Source organism: Vidua chalybeata, chromosome 23, assembly GCF_026979565.1.
Source record: "Vidua chalybeata isolate OUT-0048 chromosome 23, bVidCha1 merged haplotype, whole genome shotgun sequence".
In the NCBI taxonomy this organism is placed as follows: Eukaryota; Metazoa; Chordata; class Aves; order Passeriformes; family Viduidae; genus Vidua; species Vidua chalybeata.
Window position 1 is genome coordinate 5,865,871 of NC_071552.1, and position 21,408 is coordinate 5,887,278.

The 21,408-nt window shown below is 51.5% G+C and overlaps 1 protein-coding gene across 4 annotated transcripts in view; it reads right to left on the reverse strand.

The window, feature by feature from the left end:
* KIRREL3 (kirre like nephrin family adhesion molecule 3) overlaps nucleotides 1-21,408 on the reverse strand; it is a 371,179-nt gene that overhangs the window by 55,468 nt on the left and 294,303 nt on the right. For all 4 annotated transcript variants that reach the window (XM_053963258.1, XM_053963257.1, XM_053963259.1 and 1 more), the window contains one exon: nucleotides 4,440-4,597. In XM_053963258.1, coding sequence (XP_053819233.1) covers nucleotides 4,440-4,597 — 158 coding nt within the window. The remainder of the gene's footprint in view (nucleotides 1-4,439; nucleotides 4,598-21,408) is intronic.

Below are 21,408 nucleotides of genomic sequence, written 5' to 3' on the forward strand. Positions count from 1 at the left end.
TAATAGGACCTATGAGAGGTAATTTTAGATGATTGGCTTTAAGGCATTTACAGCATGGTGTGGCTAAAGCTGATAGGCCAAGAAACGCTTATAGTGTATTGTAATTAGGAAATAGTTGGCTTCTGATTTTAATGGTGTGAATTATAACATCTGTATTGTTTCACCCTTCACATGGGACTGAAAATGGAATGAAAGTTTTTAAAATGCCTCTCAGTTGCCCCATCTCTGGGTCAGAAAAGGGCATAATCTGACAGAAAGGACTTTCCTGCTGGAGAAGGGGCCCTCTCCCCATCCCCAGGCTCAATAAGAGCTTCTCAGCCAAGCAGCTTCCTGCACTAACAGTTCCTCTGGCTGGAATCTGCCAAAAGCCTTAGGGAGAATAACAAAGACAAATTTCACTGCACTTCCCTGGGAATTGGGCTCTTAACTCCCATCTGCTTCCCTGCAGCCGAGCTGTGCCTAGGCCAGGGAGGAAGGCTCCAGTGAGACACCTCACCCACCACCCCAGCAAAGAGAGAGCCAGAGGCAAATGGCTTTGTGACCCTGCTGTCATCTTCTGCCAGGTGAGTGCAAAAAGCTGCCTGGGCACTCCCATAGCAATGAGGTGATGCCAGCTGCCAGCACAGACCCTGGCCATGGATCCTTGGCTGCTGTGGTCTGGCCCAGCCTATGGTAAATCATCACCTCTCAGGTGTTCACTGATGGGGCCAGAGATCTAAACTCTGGTGGTGTCTTAGGTTGGAAATGGGGCTGTGTATTCTATTTGCCATCTGTCAGAGGTGGGGCAGTTCTCTGCTGTTCATTGGGCAGTTTTCTTTCTCCCACAGCCAATCCTACCTCCAGGAGATATCTCCTCTTAATGGGCTATTAATTATTAATTATCTCCTGTTCATGGCCAGTGAGTGTCCCTGCATGGCTGAGAAAATTCCATCATCCCATGGGGAGAGGCTCTGCCCAGGGGGAGGAGCCAAACATTCCTACCTGGATACAATCTGACCTTGGAACAGCACAGCAGCCTTTGCCCACTGCATTCCCAGAGGAGCAGCTTTCTTCCCCACTGCATTCCCAGAGGAGCCCAGGCCCATCCACAGCAGCCCTGGAGCTTCAGAGGAAAACTCCAGCCTTGTCCAGGATCCTGCTCCAGCAGAAGCACAGCTGGCACTGCAGGAGGGCTGAGCCCCCATGGAATGGCACTGCTGTCACCACCCTGACCCACAGCCTGCCAGGGCCTGCTCTCACTCTGGCAGTGTTGGTTTGTATTACTGCATTTTTTATTTTATTTTTATTTTCTTCCCTAATAAAGAACTGTTATTCCTATTCCCATATATTTTCCCGAGAGCCCCTTAATTTCCAAATTATAATAATTTGGAGGGAGGGGGTTTACATTTTCCATTTTAGGGGAGGCTCCTGCCTTCCTTAGCAGACACCTGGCTTTTCAAACCAAGACAGGTGGTTACCAGCTCTGCCTGCTCAGCCTTGGCACCGTGCTTCTTCCCTGGACTTCAGCTGTGGTGCTCTGCTGTGCCTCTTTTGGGAGCATAGGAGCCTGGGAGTGCTTCCTTACCATCCCCTAATCCTCCTGCAAGTTCTTACAGGAGGTCACGTCACCCCGTAACCCTGACTTTGATAAGCTGAGCCCTCGGAGCTCTCAAGATGTTGTGTGGTTTTCAGTCTTTTAATCATTCTCCAACCTCTGACCTCTCTCTGGTTTATCCACTGTGGATTTTGGACCCTGCGAGGCAGTTTCTCCTTCTAAGTCAGTATCCTTCAAGTTTGTTCCTCACAGTGTAAGACAGGGCTTTGCTGAGAGATAAACAGATGTCAGCAAGCTGTGTGCATGTGGCACTAGGGGACATGGTTTAGTGGTGGCCTTGGCAGAGCTGGGGGAATGGCTGGACTTGATTTTGGAGGGCTTTTCTGACCTAAATGATTCTTTGATTCCAAGACTAATGCTTTCCCTGGGTCATTGTGGCACAGCCTTCATGCACACAGGTTTGTGCCTCTCAAGCACATGAGACAAGGAATGATGCTGAGAAACTGTCACCACAATCAGCCCAGAAGCCCAGAGTCATGAAGGTTGGAAAAGCCCTCTGAGACTGGGTCCATCCATTTACCCAGCACTGACAGCACTCACCCACTAAACCATATCCCTCTCCACCACATCCACAGGTTTTTGGAACACTTCCAGGGACGGGGAATCCACCACCATGCTGAGAGCCCATTCCAATGGCTGAATACCTTTTCAGTCAAGAAATTTTCTCAATATCCAATCTAAATATCCCCTGGCACAATTTGAGGCCATTTCCTCTCCTCCTGTCCCTGTTCCCTGGGAACTGAGCCGACTCCTCCCCCAGCTCCCCCTCCTGTCAGGAGTTGTGGAGAGCCAGAAAGTTCCCTTGAGCCTCTTCTTCTCCAGGCGGAGCCCCCACAGCTCCCTCAGACACTCCTGGTCCTCCAGCCCCTTCCCCAGCTCGGTTCCCACCTCTGGACACAAATGTAGGATGCTGCCCTCTCCTTGATTTATTGTCACCCCGTGTGCTCTTCCCCTGGGGAACGCCCCATTTTTGGTGCTGCGGTTGAGGTGAACCCTAAGTCTGTGCAAAATTTCCCCTATTTGAGGTTAACCTCCAAATCCTGCAGGATCTTGTAACGTTCCCTGTCCCCTTCAATAGGGATGAGGGGGATTTCAGTCAGCTGTGGCTGTTCTGTGCTGCCTGGCTGGGATTTCAGGGGGCTGCAAATGGATCAGTTGGTGGACTGGAAATTGAGAGTAACAAAGAAATTATCACTCAGTGTGAATGGTTTCAGGCAGTCAGTAACCCAAACAGGAATTCTTTTTGGTTGGCTGGAATATCTGGATCGAAGGAAAGCTGGGTTTGGTTTCACTTCTCTTGAAAAAGCAGAAAGAGGCAAATTGAGGAACTATTTTAAAGGGAGCTTCAAAAGGAAAACGTTTCTAAGACCCTAAACTTCCCACTCAAAAAATGTCTAAAATTGTCTGCTAGTTTGTCTAAAGGCTGATTTTCTTTTTTAATGTGGAAGGGCCTCATGGAAACCTTCAGGAAGTCAGGAGAAAATGCAGTTCAGTCTCAGAAACAGAAGTTTTCCTGACTCCAGGAGGAGGGAAGGATGCTTCCCCCATTCAGAACAGGGGTCCCCTCCCAGCCCATCCCTGCCAACTGCTTAAAATGCCATGGAGATCTCTGTGCTGTGGGAGATGGATCTGCAGCCTGGAAAACTCTGCTTTGGAAGGGTGTTTTGTTGGAAATATTTTAAAGATGGGCATTCCCCCTTCTCTGCTCCCCACTGCTTGTGGGTCTGAAAGGAAGAGAGCTCCAAATTTGTTTTCTTAGGGCCTGGCAGCCCTGGAAGGGAAGGCTGGGGGTGAGGGGGATAAGCTGTGAACAACTGCACATCGACGGCCTGGATTTTAATTAATTCCACTCCATCTGAGAGAGAGAGAGAGAGAGAGAGAGAGAGAGAGGGAGAGAGAGAGGTCAGTTCTCCCTGGCTCTAATTAGTGCTGCCTCTGGCATGGCAGGCAGGGAGATGGGGCAGGTTCCCCCTGCTCACCCCTGGCTTCAGGGAAGCAGCTCACAACAACAAGGAGGAGGAGGAGGAGAGGGAGGAGGCAGGGAGGGTGTTCTGCCTCCTCTGCTGTCCCCAGCAAATCAGGATATTGCTGGAATGAGGCTGGATGGAGGCTTCACAGTGGCAGCCGAGGGTGAAATGTTTATTAAAGATCTTTGGGAGCTTGAGGAATGGCTCTGACTGCCCGCTTTGAAGTTTTGGCTGCAAACTGACCCATTTTAGGTTCTGAATTTTGCTGTTTAGAAAATGTCATTAAAACTGTCAAGTGTTACTGAATCTTTCACGCTCACCAGCCATCAGGAGCCCATAAAACAGGAGAATATTTGGGGTCCCATTCCCAGTGTGCTGCTGATTGCTCTTTGGTTATTTTCTTCATGACCCAATAAAGACTTTCTGTCTAAATTAAAAAAAATGCCAAGAACCCTGACAATTTTTCATGGAAAATTGCAGTTGGAGGAGGGGACACGTGTCACTGCAACCACCCCTTTGATCCAGAGGCTCTGCTGCAGAACCAGAACCAGGGCTGGGTCAGTGCTGCTGTACACAACATTAACACCACACCCAGGTGGGATTAATGGGGGAGAAGTGGCCACACCAGGTGATTACAATCTGTGAGAAGGTACAAAAAGCCAAATTCAGAGCAGAGCCCATTTTGGTGACAGTTTGTGGCTTCTCACTTGCGTCCTGCTGTTTTCCTCCCAGCCTCCCCACTGGGAAGGGATGCAGGGTGAGAGTCTGAGCTCTGCAGAGCTGAGGGTGCTGCCCCAAATGTTTGGGGTTGTGTCAAGTGTCAGGCCTGGTACCCCTTTCATGAGCACAGGCCTTGTGCCAGCCCCATCCTGCCTCACCTTGGAATAGGTGGCTCCATTGATGACTTCTCCCCTCCTCATCCAGATGATGGAGGCTGCTGGCTTGGCGTTGTCTGCATGGCAGGTCAGGTTCAGGGGGTCTCCTGCTCTCAGGCTGATGATGGGTCCCCCCAAAATGACAGGGTCATCTGGAGGAACTGCAGTGAAAGAGCACAGAGGAGACGATGTCATTAGAAGCATGAACCCCACCTTCCTGGAGTCATCTGGGGGGGCTGAGCTGCCAGGGCTGGCCTGTGACCTCTCGGACTCTGCAGATGGTTTGGGATGGCCATGGCAGTGCCACCCCCTGTCCCCAGCTTAGGGCCACCTGCCTTTTGCTGCTCTTGTGCCCCAGATTGGAACTCCAGCAGCAGCAGCTTCTGAGGGGACTTGGGCCAGGTGGCTGCAAGCTTTGCAGGAATATGAGGGATCAGGTCTGTGGCAGAAAAATCCACCGAGGGCTACTAAATCCTCAAAGGCCTGGATGTCCCTGAGCTGCAAACTCTGGGAGGGTGGTGAGTATTGAAAGCAATATCCCTGCTTGAAATAAATATCCCTGCTCCTCTCTTCCTCCCTGGGGATCTCTAACTGGTGCTGGACACAGGATACAGGGACTGGAGAGGATTGGGTGTGACCCCTGCTCTGACTATGAAGTGGGAGGGAGGTGAGGCTGTTTTGGGGTAGAAGAGCAGTTGGATCTGGACCTGTAGGACTCAGGGTGGGATAACCTCTGGGCATCAGGAGTGTGATCTCCAGGTGCCTGCCTTTGAGGAGGGCTCCCTTGGCAGCCCTGTGTCCCAGAGGGACCACGGAGCAATGGGGGCACTCCCTGCTCTCTCTGATGTCCCTGTCACTCCCACAAGCAGGTTGTGGTCACCTCCTGCCACAGGGAGGCTTCTCAGCACCTCCCTCTGGGAATGCAGATCTAGCCGGGGGGAACAGAGACATTTAACACCTCAGTCTTCCTTTGAAGGCACCTGAGAGCCCATGGGAGGTCTCAGCTCCAGACTCTGCTGATATCTCACAGCCCTGGGCATCTCTGCTGGAAATGAAGGCAGAGACAGGGACAGGTGAAAACAGGGAAGCACAGGAGGGGCATGGAAGCACAGGAGGGGCACCTGGTTTTCTCTTCTGGGACCAGCTCTTGAACTTGGCAGCCAGAATGGTAAGAGATGGGAAATCCAGCTGGAGAGAGAGATTGTTCTTTAATCCTGCAGGGAGCTTTTATCTCTGCTACCCTAATGGGTCTGGTCCACCCAGGATCTGTGCTGGAGATGGAGCTTTGTGCAGCCTCTCATGGAATCAGAGCATTTTCTAGGTTGGAAAAGACCTTTAAGATCAAGTCCAACCTTTCCCCCATCACTGCCAAGCCCACCACTAAACTATGTCCCCAAATGCCACATCCACATGTTTTTAAATCCCCCCAGGGATGAGGACTCCAGCCTGTTCCAGAGGTGAGCCATGAAAAGTTTGGCCATTGGTGGGTGTTTCATCAAGAGATAAAAAGTTCCTGACTAAGTAAGACAAATGCACTTTTCTGCTCTGAGAGACCTGAGTTCAGCCCTCCTTCTCCCTGGCTCTTTAACAGCATCCCCGATCCCATGGATGCCTCACTTAATTCCAGGGAAACAGCAGAGAACCTCCTTGTTGCTGAAAGCTGCTGGCAGCCCCCTTCCAGCCCAAAGCACTGCCCAAAGGCACTGAGCTTTTCCCCACCATGCCCCTTGGGAAGGCAAATTCTGTTCTTGCTACAGACAGATGTGCTGCCCATCTGTCCATGGATGGGCTCCTGGGGCTGGTGTGGGGCTGGGAGGCCAGCAGGAATGTGAGACACATGAAAGGCATTCTCAAGAAATGGCAAATTGCTCCTTCACACCCTGCTCAGAAGTGGGTGGCAGAACCCTCTGACCCTCATCATCCTTCAGAGGGGATGCAGCTGGGTGAAATCCGACAGTTTTCTGCCAAAGTGGAGCTGGTTTTGTCCCAAGTCAGTGCTGCTCTCCCTCAGAACCAAAGTTGGCCTAAGCCCCCTGTGAAATCCCCAAGCCTGGCTTTGCTCCTGAGCTGCCCCTGCATTGTGGTTGGCTGAGCAGGATTTAAAATCTTCAGCGCTGGGCTGGGGTGGGAACTGGGGAGGGATTCTGGTCCCTGACAATCCCGAGGTGCTGCCTGCCCCAGGCCGGGATTTGCGGATGTGCTGCGGGCACACCCTGCTGTGCACACGCGGCTGCCAGGCTGGGAGTAATGGGATTTTTCAGCTCAGTGGGTGGAACCCAAGGACCGGGGAAAAAAAGCTTTTCTACACGGATCCAAAATGTACCTTTTTTTTTTTTTTTTTTTTTTTTTTTTCCTCAGGCTAAAAGAGTGGAACAAGAAAGTGAAAATTTGTGGTTTGGGTTAGTTGGAATGCCTGTCACTGAGATGTGAAAATGGGAACAATTCTGCTCCATTCTGATGTTATTTAACTATAAAGGAAATATGAATTTTAATTTTTAAGATTTATTTATTTTATTTCATTGGATGAGTTTATGCTGTTTAAAACCAAATCTGGCATTTTTCAATAGCTTTTTTCCCCCTCACTGAATCCATTAATTGAATTTGACCTCTGCTTGTAAAAAATATTGAAAATTCATCTTGTAGAGTGGGGAAAAAAACAACCTACAAATCTTTTTCTGAAGACCATGTTGGAATTTAATGAAGGAACTTTTATGGTGGGATGTTTGACATTCCTGACTTTTTTCCCTGGTATTCCTGCAACAACATCTCCCCTGCAATGCAATCTAGCGTGTCTGCTAGGGGATATTATGGGACAGGGGAGAACATAATGCAAACAAACATGGAATCACTTGTCTGGCCTGTGCCAGAAATCCTCGTTTTTTACAGTTTTGCTCCTGTTTCTCCCAATGGGATCAGCAGCCAGCCTTGAGGAGCTGCTTATGGCAGTGAGGAAAGGATGGGTTCTGGCTATCTCTTCCCAAGTAAATGGTTTTCATCACCCACTCCTCCAGGTAGCTGTGAATTATTGATGTCTCCAGGCTCCCTAACAAGGAATTTGCTTGGGGTGGAGGGTTTGATGAAGAGGAATCAGTGATGTCTCTCTAAATTCTGCGATATGAAGGATGGATGTATTCCTTCCCCACCCCACCTCCAGCCTGGGAGAGGAGGCAGAGGAGGAGGAGGAGAAGAATGAAAAGATGAAAAAGGGAGAAGAAGAAAGGAGGGAAAGCAAGAAGCTGTGATTCATTATTCATCCACTGTGCTCCCAGGATTGGTTGTTATTATGAGGCACCACTACAGAATCTGGTCTCCTAATTTTTAATCACGTAGCTATGGAAGCGCTAGCCTTCCTGATTAAACCAGGGATATAAATAGGAAGAGTTGTTTGGGGTTGCAGGGGGGTTATTCCTGACAGCAAAGCAAATGAAGTTAACCCGAACATGCCCAAGAAGATTGAAATGATGGAGAAGGGATCCAGGACAGCTCAAGCCCACAGGAGCAGAAAGCTGGATGGAAATGGCCTCAAAGTGCACCAGGGAGGTGTAGTTGGGATATTAGGGAAAAATCCTTCACTGAAAGGGTGGTCAGGTGGGAGCAGGCTGCCCAAGGCAGTGGTGGAGCGCCCATCCCTGGATGTGGCACCTGGGGACGTGGTTGGTGGTGAACATGGTGGCAGTGCTGGGGGGATGGTTGGACTCGAGGGGCTTACAGGGCTTGTCCAACCTGGATGATTCCATGGTCTGTGACATGCAGCTTTTTATGGGGTAAGAGTCCCCATAAGTTATCCCCAAATGGACATGAGAGTGAGACCTTCTGGGGTGGAGGTGAATCACCCCAGCTGAAGGTCTCCTGTTTCTCACACTGTCCTCAAGACCTCAGCTGGACACTTGTCCCTCTCTTCACTGCAGACAAAACTTTCCAAAGAAATGCTGACAAACTTCTCCCTGCCAAGCCCCTCATTTTCTCTCAAAATACAGGAATTGCTGAATATTTTTAAACCAGTCTTGGACAGGCTTCAATCTACTCTGCATCGCTCTGGGCTGCCTGGATGAGAGGGGACAGCTTGGGGTCTCTGCCCCCTGCCCTTTGGAAAAGTGCACCTACAGCACATCATCATAAAGACACACAATTAGATGATGGTGCTCTTGGTGCATTCATCAGCTTTTTAAATGACTTGTTAGAGGCTTTCCTGCACACTGTCCTACGCTGCACAACTTGGCTAATTAGTGACCCCCACAGAATTCTTCAGTGTTGGGCTGAGACCCCAGGCTAACGCTGCCTTAGGAATGACGTGGATGTCTTTAAATCCACAGCAGCTGGACAAGGATGTGGCAAGCAAACAGAGCCTCAGTCATTAGCAATAGTTGCTGAGATAACAGGATCCTCCAGCACCCAGGTCCTGGAAGTGCAGGAAGCAAAAAGCCCTGCAGCCAGCAGTACATTTTCCCTAATTAAGGCTGTTTTCCTGCCTTGTTCTGCCTGGTACTTTACTGCTGCTGGGTTTGTGTAACCAGCCTCCTCTTCTTGGGGCCAATGTCTTCTTCAGTGTTAAGTAATTCAACCCCAACACCTGCAGGTGGGCAAGGGCCACCCAGCTGCTGGGCTGGAGAGGAGACACTGAGCAGCCCCTGAGGGCTGCCCTGAGCCAAATATCTGCAAGGAGTGTTCAGCTGGTGTTAGACTCAGCACAAGAGTCCCCTGTGGGATGAGATCCCTTGGATAAGGCCCTGCTGATGCATTGCTCATCTTCATGGCTCCCCTTCCCCAGGGGCTCTGGGCCCAGCTCATGTGGGATAAACAAATAACAGTTACCAGAGGATGCTCCTGGTGATCAAAATGTGCCATGAACCACTGGAAGTTTCTTCCTGGCCCCAAAGCTGAGAGAACAAGTGTGTAAATCATTTGGGCGTGTTCAGCCTGGAGAGGAAAAGACTCTGGGGAGAGCTCAGAGCCCCTTCCAGGGCCTAAAGTGGATCCAGGAGAGCTGGAGAGGGACTTGGGACAAGGGATGGAGGGACAGGACACAGGGAATGGCTTCCACTGCCAGAGGGCAGGGATGGATGGGATATTGGGAAAGAATTGTTCCCTGGGAGGGTGCCAAGGCCCTGGCACAGGGTGCCCAGAGCAGCTGTGGCTGTCCCTGGGTCCCTGGAAGTGCCCCAGGTGAGGCTGGATGAGGCAGGGAGCAAGCTGGGATAGTGGAAGGTGTTCCTGCCCATGGCAGGGGGTGGCACTGGATGGGCTTTACAGTCCCTTCCAAACCTATTCTGTGATGAATCAAGAGCCTCCCCAGCCTCCCCAGCGGGGACAGCTGCCTCCTAGTGAGCACTCGGTGAGAACACCAGGCCCTGTGGGGATGAAAAAGCCAAGCTGAGCTCAGGTACCTTTGGTGCTCTGTTTTGTCTCTGCAGGAAGGGAATCCCCAGAGAGATTCAGCTGGCTCAGCCGAGCCCCTCGTGCAGCAGGGGTGGATGTGGGAGCTTTGCTCTGCTGTGCCGAGTGTTTGTGCATTCCGACACGGCGTTGCAGCTTGTCAGGGAAGCATGTTCAGCATTTGTAGACAAGCCAGGCTTATGAGGCATCACAGAGCAGTTGCTGGGCCTGACCCGATCTGGCGCTGCCCTGACCCTCACGAGCCGCTTGTCCTTGGGGAGGTTTAGGAATACAAACCCCGCAAAGAGAGTTTGCTTTGGCAAATCCCATCTCTGCTCCACGCTGGGGCATTTGGAGTGCAGGTTTGCTGCTGGCAAGGCACTTGTGAAAGATGCAGGGTCCAACCTGCAGCCTCTGGAAGATTGTGGTCCTCTGATTTAGTGGAAAGTGTCTCTGCCCGTGGCAGGAGGGTTGGACTAGATGGCCTTCCAGCCCCAAATATCCTGTGTATCTATTGTCCTGTCCTGGTCCGAAAGGTGGTCAATGTATCAAGACTTTGGGGGTGTGACTTTGGCAGTAAGCTCTTGCTAATGATATTCAGCAGAATGAAGAGTTAATTGGCTGTGGTATCATTTCTGTGCATCATTTGGGATCAGAGCATCCTCTTCTCCGCTTGAGAACTGCAGGGAGCTGCCTCCTCTTCCCAGACAGTATCTGCCTTTCCCACCAGCCTTGGGGGCATTTTGGAGCTGTAGTGGTGTTGCTCTGCACAATGCTTTTGAGATTCTGGGGTGTTTTGGCCACACTGATGGATGCAGAACTCCCTGGAGCTGATCAAAGGAAAAGAGCAGCTCCCCTACCTGGTGAAATCGGCAGAGGTTGGGTTGTTTAATTGGCAAAGTGAAGGCTGGGAGGCTTCACTGGGATGAGTTACAGTGAAAGGACCAGAAGTAGGTTGGGAGAAGAAGACAAAGGAAAAAGCAGGAAAATTTGGATGCTGGGGGAGAAAGAAGGTTCTCTGTTTCATCAAGTGTCTAGGAAAGCTTTCCATGGGGAGGAAAAGGGGCTAGAACACAAAACTGCTTTTAGGATGAAGCTTGCTACTCGGGATAAGAGAATCCCCTTACAGGGATTGTGTTTCTGGCAGGGTTTTCCAGCAGACTGCTCAAGGTCTTGCTGTATTATCAACCCTGAAGGCTGCAAATTGTGAGAGCCTAAACCACTGCAGAACAGCTTACAGCTCCAGAAGTGTTTAGCTTTCCATTTATCAGACCTTTACACATTTAGGATTCAGATTTTAAGCAGTTCTTCAGAGCTAGGAAGGATATAAACAGACTCTTAGGTTTTGTCCAACACTTGAAAGGCAGGGATTTTGCTGTCTGAGCATTGTCATGGGCTGACCTTCTCAGGGCAGCACCAAGTGGGGACTTGGGGCAGGACTGTGGGGCTCAGTGACCTAAGATCTGGAGGAAACCTAACCCTGGATGCCAATTGCATCCTCCCCTCCACTGTCTTGATGAGCATCTCTTCTACCTCTCCCCTTCCTGATGCAATTAGGATTTCAATCCTTTTGCTTTGGCAGGTGAGGAAAAACAAACAACACAGAGCGAGTGGTCAGAGTTTAAATGGGGTCAGCACAGGGCTGGGAGTCCTTCCACTCCAGTGTGGAATATTCCCCCTTGAAGTGTCACTGAGCAGATCTTCCTTGGCATCCTACATGTGGAACCTGGAGACCATTCCTGTCTGCAGCTGCTCAGCAGGAGGAGGCTCCACTCTTCTTATCCTTTTCTTCGCATGCTGGGCTCATCCCCAGCAGAGTGGGCAGAGGGATGAGGGAGGGGATTCTGCCCTTCTGCTCTGCCCTTGTGAGAGCCCATCCACAGAGCTGAATCCAGCTCTGGAGTCCTCAGCACAGGAAGGATGTGGAGCTGCTGGAGTGAGACCACGGAGCTGCTCTAGGGCTGGAGCCCCTCTGCTCTGAAGCCAGACTGGGAGAGCTGGGGGTGCTCACCTGGAGAGGAGAAGGCTCCAGAGAGAGCTCAGAGCCCCTTGCAGGGCCTGAAGGGGCTCCAGGAGAGCTGGAGAGGGACTGGGGACAAGGCATGGAGTGACAGGACACAGGGAATGGCTCACACTGCCAGAGGGCAGGGTTAGATGGGACATTGGGAAGAAATTCTTCCCTGTGAGGGTGCCAAGGCCCTGTCCCAGGGTGCCCAGAGCAGCTGTGGCTGCCCCTGGATCCCTGGAAGTGTCCAAGGCCAGGCTGGACAGGGCTTGGAGTGTCTGGTCTAGGGGAGAATGTCCCTGCCTATGGCAGGGGGTGGAACTGGATGAACTTTAAGGTCCCTTCCAAGCGAAAACCATTCCATGCTTCTGTGATTCTGTAAAACAATCCCTGGAGCTGTCTGCACCTTCCCCACACAAGGCAGGCTGAAAACACCCCAGCCCGTCTTGTCCACGGTCAATTTACAGAGGCCACGCTGGCTCTGGGATGAGCTCTGGCGTTGCTTCCGGGCCTGCAGCCCCCTCTGTGTGCTGCCAGCCTCTGGCCCTGCTGACACTGGCATGGCACGGAAGGCTGGTGCTTCGTGGGATGCCTTCCTGCATCTATGCCATGCCAAGCCCTGGCAGGGTCGCCCAGCCTGGGATGGGTGGCCGTGGGATGGGATTCTTGCTCCGTGCAATACGGAGCTGTCCCCTGGTCCTTGCTCGGTCAGGGATGGATGGGAAAAGGAGGATGTTGTGCCTACAGGTTCCCTGTTGTCCCTGCTGTGTCCTGCCACATCTTTCCCAGGCTCTGCTGCCTCATTCCTCCCTCCTACCGACGGGAGCTGAGCCTGGACAGCCTGAAAAATGCTGGGCAGCTCCTGGTGCTTCGGAACGGCGCCGGCTGCTGCCGGGAGAGGGAGAGGAAAGAGATGCAGGCAAACAGCACAGCCTGGGGAAAACACACTAAAAAATAAATCAAAAGAAACAAGGGGAGCCAGGGAGAAAAATAGTGATGAAAGTTTAAATAGTGCATCTCTCTCTCGGTCCTATTTGTCTTGTGGCACTTCAGTGTGTGTGTGTGAGCGGGAGGGGCCCCGGGGCTGCCAGGAATGCTGCCTCCTCTCCATCCCAAGCTCACACCTGTGTCCCTGTTCCCCAGCTGAGCCTCATTCATGGACCCACCCCACATTAAGGAGCTCATGAGAAACAAAGCACTAATATTTCCTAAAATTCCCCCCTTTCCCCCCGCTATTTTCTCCTAATGATTTGTCTTTTTTCATCCAGCCACTAAAAGTCTCACATGTTCCACATTTCTAGGGTCAGCAGGATGGATTTGTCCAGTGGAACAGTGTCTTGCTGGAGAATGCAGATCCCTAAAATTCAGAAATGATTCTTAGAGATTGTTTCATCTCACTGTAGTAAAGCACAGCTCTCCCACTCACTGCCCTGGAGGGGCTGATTTTCCTCCATCTAAGCCCTCTCCAGGTCATTCCAAGGAATATCACTGGAATACTCTGCTTTTTCATGCTGAGGAGGGGTTTGCTCCCATATTCTTGGCTAGAGAGTGTCTTAAATATTCAGTTTTCACAATGGATTGGAATTAAACCAAATGTCAAAGTTCTGAAATCCTTTGTGAGAGCTGGCTTTGGGCAGGATCCATTTTGGAGAGCACACAAGCAGATCTGACATGGGATAAGTGAGCATTTGTATTCTACTGAAAAGCCTTCTATGCCAGGAGAAAGAAATTTTGGCAGCCCCCTTCCACACTTTAACAAAGATCCAGATGCTGTGCAGGCAGGTAGCTGGCCAGGTATGGATTGTTTACTTGGAATGTTCACTCTGGAAAGAGTAAAAAGCTTAAAATTTTCTCTCCCAGCTGAAAGGGCAACACAATGCCAAAGAATATATTGCATTTGCCAGGTCCTCGTTCAATTCTCCCCACCAAGGCAATGGTTTTGAATGGATCATGTCAACAGCTACTGCCAAGCCCTAACTCAGGGCAGGGGGATTTGGAGGGAGCTGTTTTGCTTTGCTCTGTCTGCCCTGGCTGCCTGTAAACTGAAGAGTGTTGTCCACAACTGAGAGAGGTGGGTCTGTGATCCAGGACAACCATGATTAATGGTTCCAATTCTGCCTGTCAGCATGGTGGGAAGTCAGGGTAAGGCTTTCCAGATGTGTCAGCAGGGATGGGAGAGGAATGGAGGAAAAATTACCTGCCCACCTGGCCTTGTTACCACTGATAAAATCAATTTTACTGATAAGAGCCCCTATCACACACAGGATCCCTGCTGGGGATGGCCCTCCCCAGCACAGCAGCTGAGTATAAAATCATGGAATCGTGGAACAGTTTGAGCTGGAAAGGACCTTAAAGCTCATCTTGTTTCACCTCCTGCCATGGGCAGGGACACCTTCCAGTATCCCAGGGTGCTCCAAGCCCTGTCCAACCTGGCCTTGAACACTTCCAGGGATCCAGGGGCAGCCACTGCTTCTGTGGGCACAGGGGAAACTGAGGCACAGATAGACCAGGTGTTTTGAATCCCAGGCTTTCCCAGCTGGAATATCCCTTCATCCCTGCTCTTGTGCAGGCCTCCTGCCCTGCCCAGCTGCCCTGCACCAAGCTCTGTGCCAGTCCCATGCAAAACGCCCAGCTGCACCGGAGGGACAGCAGGGGGCTGTGGTTTGGGTGCCCCACATGGGATTTTCTGTGAGACAAGGAGGCTCACGGGGGACAACTCCCTGACAGGAGAGGGGAACCAGGTGAAGGTCTGGCTCTGCTCCCAGGGAACAACAGACAGGACAAGAGGAATCAATCTCAGAGTGCATGAGGGGAGGGTCAGGTTGGACATCAGAAGGAATTTCTCCATGGAAAGGGGGGTCAGCCTTTGGCAGGGGCTGCCCAGGGTGGTGTTGGAGTCCCCACCTCTGGAGGTGTTCAAGGATCAACTGGATGTGGCACTCAGTGCTCTGGGCTTGGATTGGTCACAGGTTGGACTTGATGGTCTGGGAGGTCTTTTCCAGCCAAAATGGTTCTGGAACTCTCCAAATGAATCTGGGACTCCACAGAGACTGCAGCATCCCAGCTGATCCTACACTGGGTGATGGTTAGAGATGCTGAAACTAAAGAGCACAGCCCTGGGTCAATCTTCTTTGGAGGCAGCAGGGACCTGGTGGATCCAGTCCTGGAGCCCTGGGAATCAAGGAAGAGCCCAGGAGATTGCAGAGATGCTCCAAGCTTATCTCGCTTTGCTGTAGCTAAAAAACACCCTCCCACAAAGAGAAATACAAGCTGAAGGAAAAGGCTGTGCCATACCCTGGCTTGCCTCAGCTGCAGGACATGCCTGAACCTTCTCCTGGGAGGGGGATCAGCAGGAACATCATTATCTCCCCAATGTAGGCCAGCACCCCTGCCTCCTCCTCCCCCTGCACGCAGCTCCCGGGTGCAGACTGACAGATCAGAGAATGCAGGCGAAAAACCGAATTCATTATTTTTCCCATATGTCAGATAGTTTCAAATTGTTAAAAAAAAAAAAAGAAAGAAAAAAAAGAGGGGGATTATTACTGTTGATAAAAAAAAAATAGGAAAAAAAGGAAAACAGGAGCAAAACCCTGAGCTGGTCCCCTTCTAGTGAGAGCTGCTCTTAGATCCCCTCTCTTGCAGGATGGGGGAGAAAACTCCTGTCTGTCTCCTCCCAGGAGGTGCCATGGAAATTCAGTGATTCAGAGAACAGTAGGGTGACATGGGACACTGGGAGGTAGTCGTTAAGGTTTGGGGCTTGATTATCTGGATCTGTTTTGAGGTTGCACATGCCTTGAGCTCATTAGCCAACACCTCTTCTGTTAATTAGCCGTGGTATTTACTATCCTAACAGCACCTTACAGGCCTGGGAGCCTGAGCACAGCTGAATCCTGCCTTTCCCTTGGGATGGGCCTGGCAGGGAGCCTGGCACACCAGCCCATGTGTAAGGAGCTGGAAGGTACCAGAGCAAGGCAGGCACCACCTCCCACTGAGCAGCAGCAGGAGACCTCCCTGTCTCAGCCTACATCCAGGGCAGACAGTGGGTGGGCGATCCCAGGGATGGGCACAGCCCTTCCCAACGCCCTGCAGGCTGAGGAGAGCAAGGGGAGGTTTGTATTTTGAGCCTTGCTGCATCTCTAGCCTCAGTCCCGGGCTCCTGTCTGGTGCTCAGGGACAAGAAGGCAGAATGAGATGTGAGTTTCCAGCTCAGGAGCTCATTTTCACTGTTGTGGCCCCCGGTGCTGATGCACTTGCTCAGTGCCAGAGGCTTTGCCCTCCCCTCTCCCGTGGCATTTCCCTGCCTGGCCCAGCTGGGATGTGCAGGTTCCTGGTCTGATCCAGCTATTCCAGACTTGGATGTCTGCTCTCACCAATGCCAGGCACTCCAGCACGGGATGGAGACGTCCCAGGGGTGCTTTGTCATTCCCAGACTGCACTTTGAAGAGTGGAGGGATTCTACCTTTGGGTCTGGAAGGACTAATTTTATTTATTTGTTTTTACGGTGAAAGGCTGATTTTTCCTTTTTTCTCCTCTTTCCTTTAAAGGGCACAGCTTTGTCATGCGCTCCCCCTTAAACCATTCCCTGCCGCAAAGCCCCAAAGCCACGGCTATGGCTGCTTTTCCCAGCTGCAGCCCAGGGCTGGAGAAAGCCTGGATCTGGCTGCTGGGATGTGTCACTGAGGAAACTGGGAACAGGAAAGGGTGAGAAGAGACAAGACATTAGGCCAGGCTGGGAAAAATCTCCCTGGCACTGTGCCTAGGATTTGAAGTGTGACTGCCATTTCAAGGAAGAAGAATGCTTTTTCATTTGTGGAATCTCAGAATTGGTTTGGGTTGCAATGGACCTTAAAGACCATTTCATTCCCCACCCTGCCATGGGCAGGGACACCCTACACTATCCCAGGGTGCTTCAAGATCCAACCCCTGGCCTTGGACACCCCCAGGGATCCAGGGGCAGCCACAGCTGTTCTGGGCACCTGTGCCAGGGCCTCACCACCCTCACATGGAAGGATCTGTCCCTGTGGTTTCTCTGTCCCTGGCTCTTTGCACAGCAGGAGGATCAAACTGAGGGAAAGGATGAAGATTTTTCACCTGGTCATTAGGAAGGGTGGAGGTTCAGCAGGATTTCAGGCTGTTGCCTTGTGCTGCTCTCCGTGGACATGTTGGGATGGACCCACCAGGGCTGGGAAAGCTCCTACCACACTCTGCAGGAATGATGAAAAGATTTCTTGACCCAACCGCCCTTCCTTGGGCATGGATCCTTGTTCCCAAGTGCTGAGCACCTGACATCAGCACAGGCTGAGTTTGGAGGGATGGAGATGTTCCCAAGACCTTAGAGCATGGCTGACTGTGATGGAGAAGAGCTAACGTGGGACCAGAGGAGGATGTGGGGTGCTGCCTACAGCTCATGTCTGCGCAGTGGCTGTTGGAAACAAAGGACAGCTATGACAGATCTGTCCCTTTTCAGCACCCTTTCCAGGCCCTGGCACAGGTTGCCCAGTGAAGCTGTGGCTGCCCCTGGATCCCTAGAAGTGTCCAAGGCCAGGCTGGATGGGGCTTGGAGTAAATGGGGTAGTGGAAGGTGTCCCTGCCCATGCCAGAAGGGGATGGAATGAAATGAACTTTAAGGTTCCTTCCAACTCAAACCATTGCTGGAGTCTGTGAATACTCTCATTTGCAGGTCACCAATTAGAAGTTCTTGCATCCCTCCTTCCTTGGCAGGAACAGCCTGTGCATTGTGTTGAGTGATGCTCTTTCCAGCCTCCACCAGGAGACATTCCCACTCAGATCCCTGGCTCTGCTGCTGCAGAGGAATCGAGGGCAGCTCACACCAGGGAGCCCCACAGGGACATGGAAATTCAGTGCTTTGCTCTTGCCTTGTGGTGGCACCGAGATGGATGAGGCGGGAAGGGCTGGGCTGGGAGTTGGGAGCTTTGATCTGGGTACCAGCCAAACCCTCCCAGGTGTAAGACACCACCAGAAATAATAAATGAAATAAATAAATTAGAAAGAGACTAATCCCATGTCCCAGATCTGTCAGTGGCTTGCTTCCCTCCCCTCACTCCAGTGCCATGGGCCTGCAAACAGCTGGACTCACCCCCCTGTGGCAGCTCCAGCCAGATAAAAACACTCCCTGTTCAACACACCTGGCCTGAGACACCTCAGGCCTCTCACACCCCTCCTCGTCCCACTGCTGTGGAATGCCAGGGACGCCATGCTAACCATCTCCTCAGGGAAAAGTGTAGCTGGAACTGGGCACCCAGCTCTGGCAAACAAGGAACATCTCCCAGCTCTGCTTTAAGCACCGTGCAGAGCATTTAAAGATCAAACAGACCAAGCCACTGATGGTGCTGTGGTGGGTCCCATGGGAGCTTGCTGGACGCCAGGGACGTGTCCCTGAGCTGCAGAGGTCACGGGCTCTGCATTCCTTTAGCTGCTCTGCAGGGAGGGCTGAGCAAACCCCCAGGGATGAATCCAGCATCCATCAGCTGAGTTTGATCAATGCAGTGCAATTCCTTATCTCCGACTGGCTGGGCCACACATTTTGAAGGAAACCAAAGCCAGCCTGCCCAGGACGGAGCACGATCAATCCCAATGTCCCAGCATTGACACATGTCTGGGTTTGGTCTGAATCCCTTATCAGGCAGCAGTACAGCTCCACATGGGAAAGGTTCAGCCTCACAGACACTTTAGTGCCCTTGTCTGCCCTCCAGTCTCACAGCCTTTCCCAGGATAATTCATCCTGCATAGACCATTAGCATAGCCTCATTTTAAGATAAATTACCCAAATCTTTAAACCTCTGCTCGGAGGGAATCCCCTGGGGTGGCTGTTTACAGTCAAGTCCCTCTGTGAAGGCGTCCCTATGGAGCCAGAGCCATTAATACAGCATTCCCAGAGAGCCTGCAAAATGCATAGTAGCAGGAAAATGGGGCTGGAAAAGCAGGAATCCTGCTTAAAGCCATGACACAAGGATCCTGAGAATACTGGCTTAGGGTTTGCTCTGCCTCCATGATTTGACAAAGGTTTTTCTTTGAGAGGAGCATAAAGATAGAGGTGTCATTCATCCTTAGGGACATGGTGCTTGTGCACAGGACCCTGCAGGGAAACAGGCAGGTACCCCAGGCTTCACCCTCTAGAAATAGTGACAACCCTGCCAGAAATGGTGGGATTTGTGGGAAAAGTCCAGAGGGAAGGATGCCAGTGAAGAGAAGAGGGACAGGAGAGCATGGCAAGGCAGAGCAAACAGAACTTGTTAGAGAAGGGAGTAGATGTACTACCTGGGGCTGCTCCAAAATCTGCTCCCAAATGTGTTTGGTTTTCTTAAAATAGGATATTGATTCTGTTTCCTTTTTTTTTTTTTTTTTTTTTGACTGATGGAGTGTTTCAGAGAAATGTCTGCTTTGGTGGAATTTTATTCTTTTTTAATTAAGGAATCAATAGCAAAAAAAAGGGCAGCAACATGTCAATAGGGGAAATGCTTTGGTCTCGTTCCTCTTGAAAGGTGATGGTGAATCCGAGCAGGTTTGGCCTGACCTGGGAAATGAGGCGAGGAAAGAGCACAGGAGGGAGCATCAGGTGTCTGAGTGACGGCTCCCAGGAGCTTCTGCAGCAGAAATAGTTGTGTTTCTTTCTGTCTTTTTTGCTTGATTTTTTAATGGTTTTCTCTTTTCTGGCACTTGTCATTATGGTTTTCTATCCAACACCTCTGAAATGTTACGGGCTGAGAAGCAGCAGCTCCCCTAGGGCTGTTCCCCTCCTTAGACTGAGACATGCACAAAGCAATTAGGACAGCACTAATGACATCCCAGCTCTGGTTCCTGCTCACCAGTCCCAGCTCCCAGCGTACCAGGATCCTGCTCACCAATCCCACCACACCCAGTTCCTGCTCACCAGCTGTGCTTGGCTCTACCAGGCTGAAGCAGAAATGACTCTGCTCAGTCACAGCAAAGGAGCCTCCAAGGGCACAGAACAAGCTGGGAGGTGATGCTGCTGTTGGTAATGGAGTATCAGCATTTCATTCCATGGGAAAGCCCACTTTGAGGGATTCTACCAGACTTTTTCCATTATTCCCACTATTGAAGTGCATGAATGATAAGTCAACACCATCATTGTACTCCTGGACTGGAGTCCCAAGGTGATGCCTGTGGGATGCTCCAGCTCCCCAGCTCTGAGCTGATTTGGATATCTTCCCAAAGCAGCCATGGACAGCATGAATAGTTGTAGCTGCTGCCAGGCCATTGCTGGCCACAGCTATTTTTCCTGGGGGCAGAGGCAGCCCAGACAGGAGCTGCAGGGTTTGGGATGAATTCCTGGATTGCTGGCAGCCAGACATCCTGGTGCATGCTGCTCCTGTGGGATGGGATGTGAGCTATCCCTTCCCATCTGTCACAAGGAGAGTGTCTTAGGTTGAAAGATTTAGCTGGGGTGTGTATTCTATTCACCATCTGTCAGAGCTGGGGCAGTTCTCTGCTGTTCTTTGGGCAGTTTTTTCTTTATCTCTCCAACAGCCAATCCTCCCTCCAGGAGATCTCTTCTGTTCATGGGCCATTAATTATTAATTATCTCCTGTTCATGGCCAGTGAGTGCCCCTGCGTGGCTGAGAAAATTCCATCATCCCATGGGGAGAGGCTCTGCCCAGGGGAGGAGCCAAGCATTCCTACCTGGATCCAATCTGACCTTGGAACAGCACAGCAGCCTTTGCCCCCTGCATTCCCAGAGGAGCAGCTTTGTGCCCCACTGCATTCCCAGAGGAGCAGCTTTCTGCCCCACTGCATTCCCAGAGGAGCAGCTTTGTGCCCCACTGCATTCCCAGAGGAGCAGCTTTCTGCCCCACTGCATTCCCAGAGGAGCAGCTTTCTGCCCCACTGCATTCCCAGAGGAGCAGCTTTCTTCCCCACTGCATTCCCAGAGGAGCAGCTTTCTGCCCCACTGCATTCCCAGAGGGAGCCCAGGCCCATCCACAGCAGCCCTGGAGCTTCAGAGGAAAACTCCAGCCTTGTCCAGGATCCTGCTCCAGCAGAAGCACAGCTGGCACTGCAGGAGGGCTGAGCCCCCATGGAATGGCACTGCTGCCACCACCCTGACCCACAGCCTGCCAGGGCCTGTTCTCACTCTGACAGTGTTTTTTTTTTTTGTACTATTGCATTTGTATTTTTAATTTTCCTAGTAGAGAACTGTTATTCCTGCTCCCATATCTTTGCCTGAGAGCCCCTTTAATTTCAAAATTATAATAATTTAGAGGGAGGGGGTTTGCATTTCCATTTCAAGACAGGCTCCTGCCTTCCTTAGCAGACACCTGTCTGTTCAAACCAAGACAGAAAGGTGGATCTGCTCTCACCACCATGGGGAGGCCACCTAAAATGCTTGGCTTGTCCCATTGGCACCAGCCCTCGGGGCCAGCCATCCACCCAGGGCTGCTGGGAGCCCCCGTTCTGGGGAGATGGATTTCCCTGGTGGGGAGCACACAGAGAGATGCCACTGGCATTGCCCAAAGCATCCATCACCATCCCCCTCCTGCCTCCTGAGGGTTTCATCAGCCGTGTCCCGGCTGCTGAAATGAAGAGAAAGGGAAGAGAGATGAGAAAGCCCAAAGC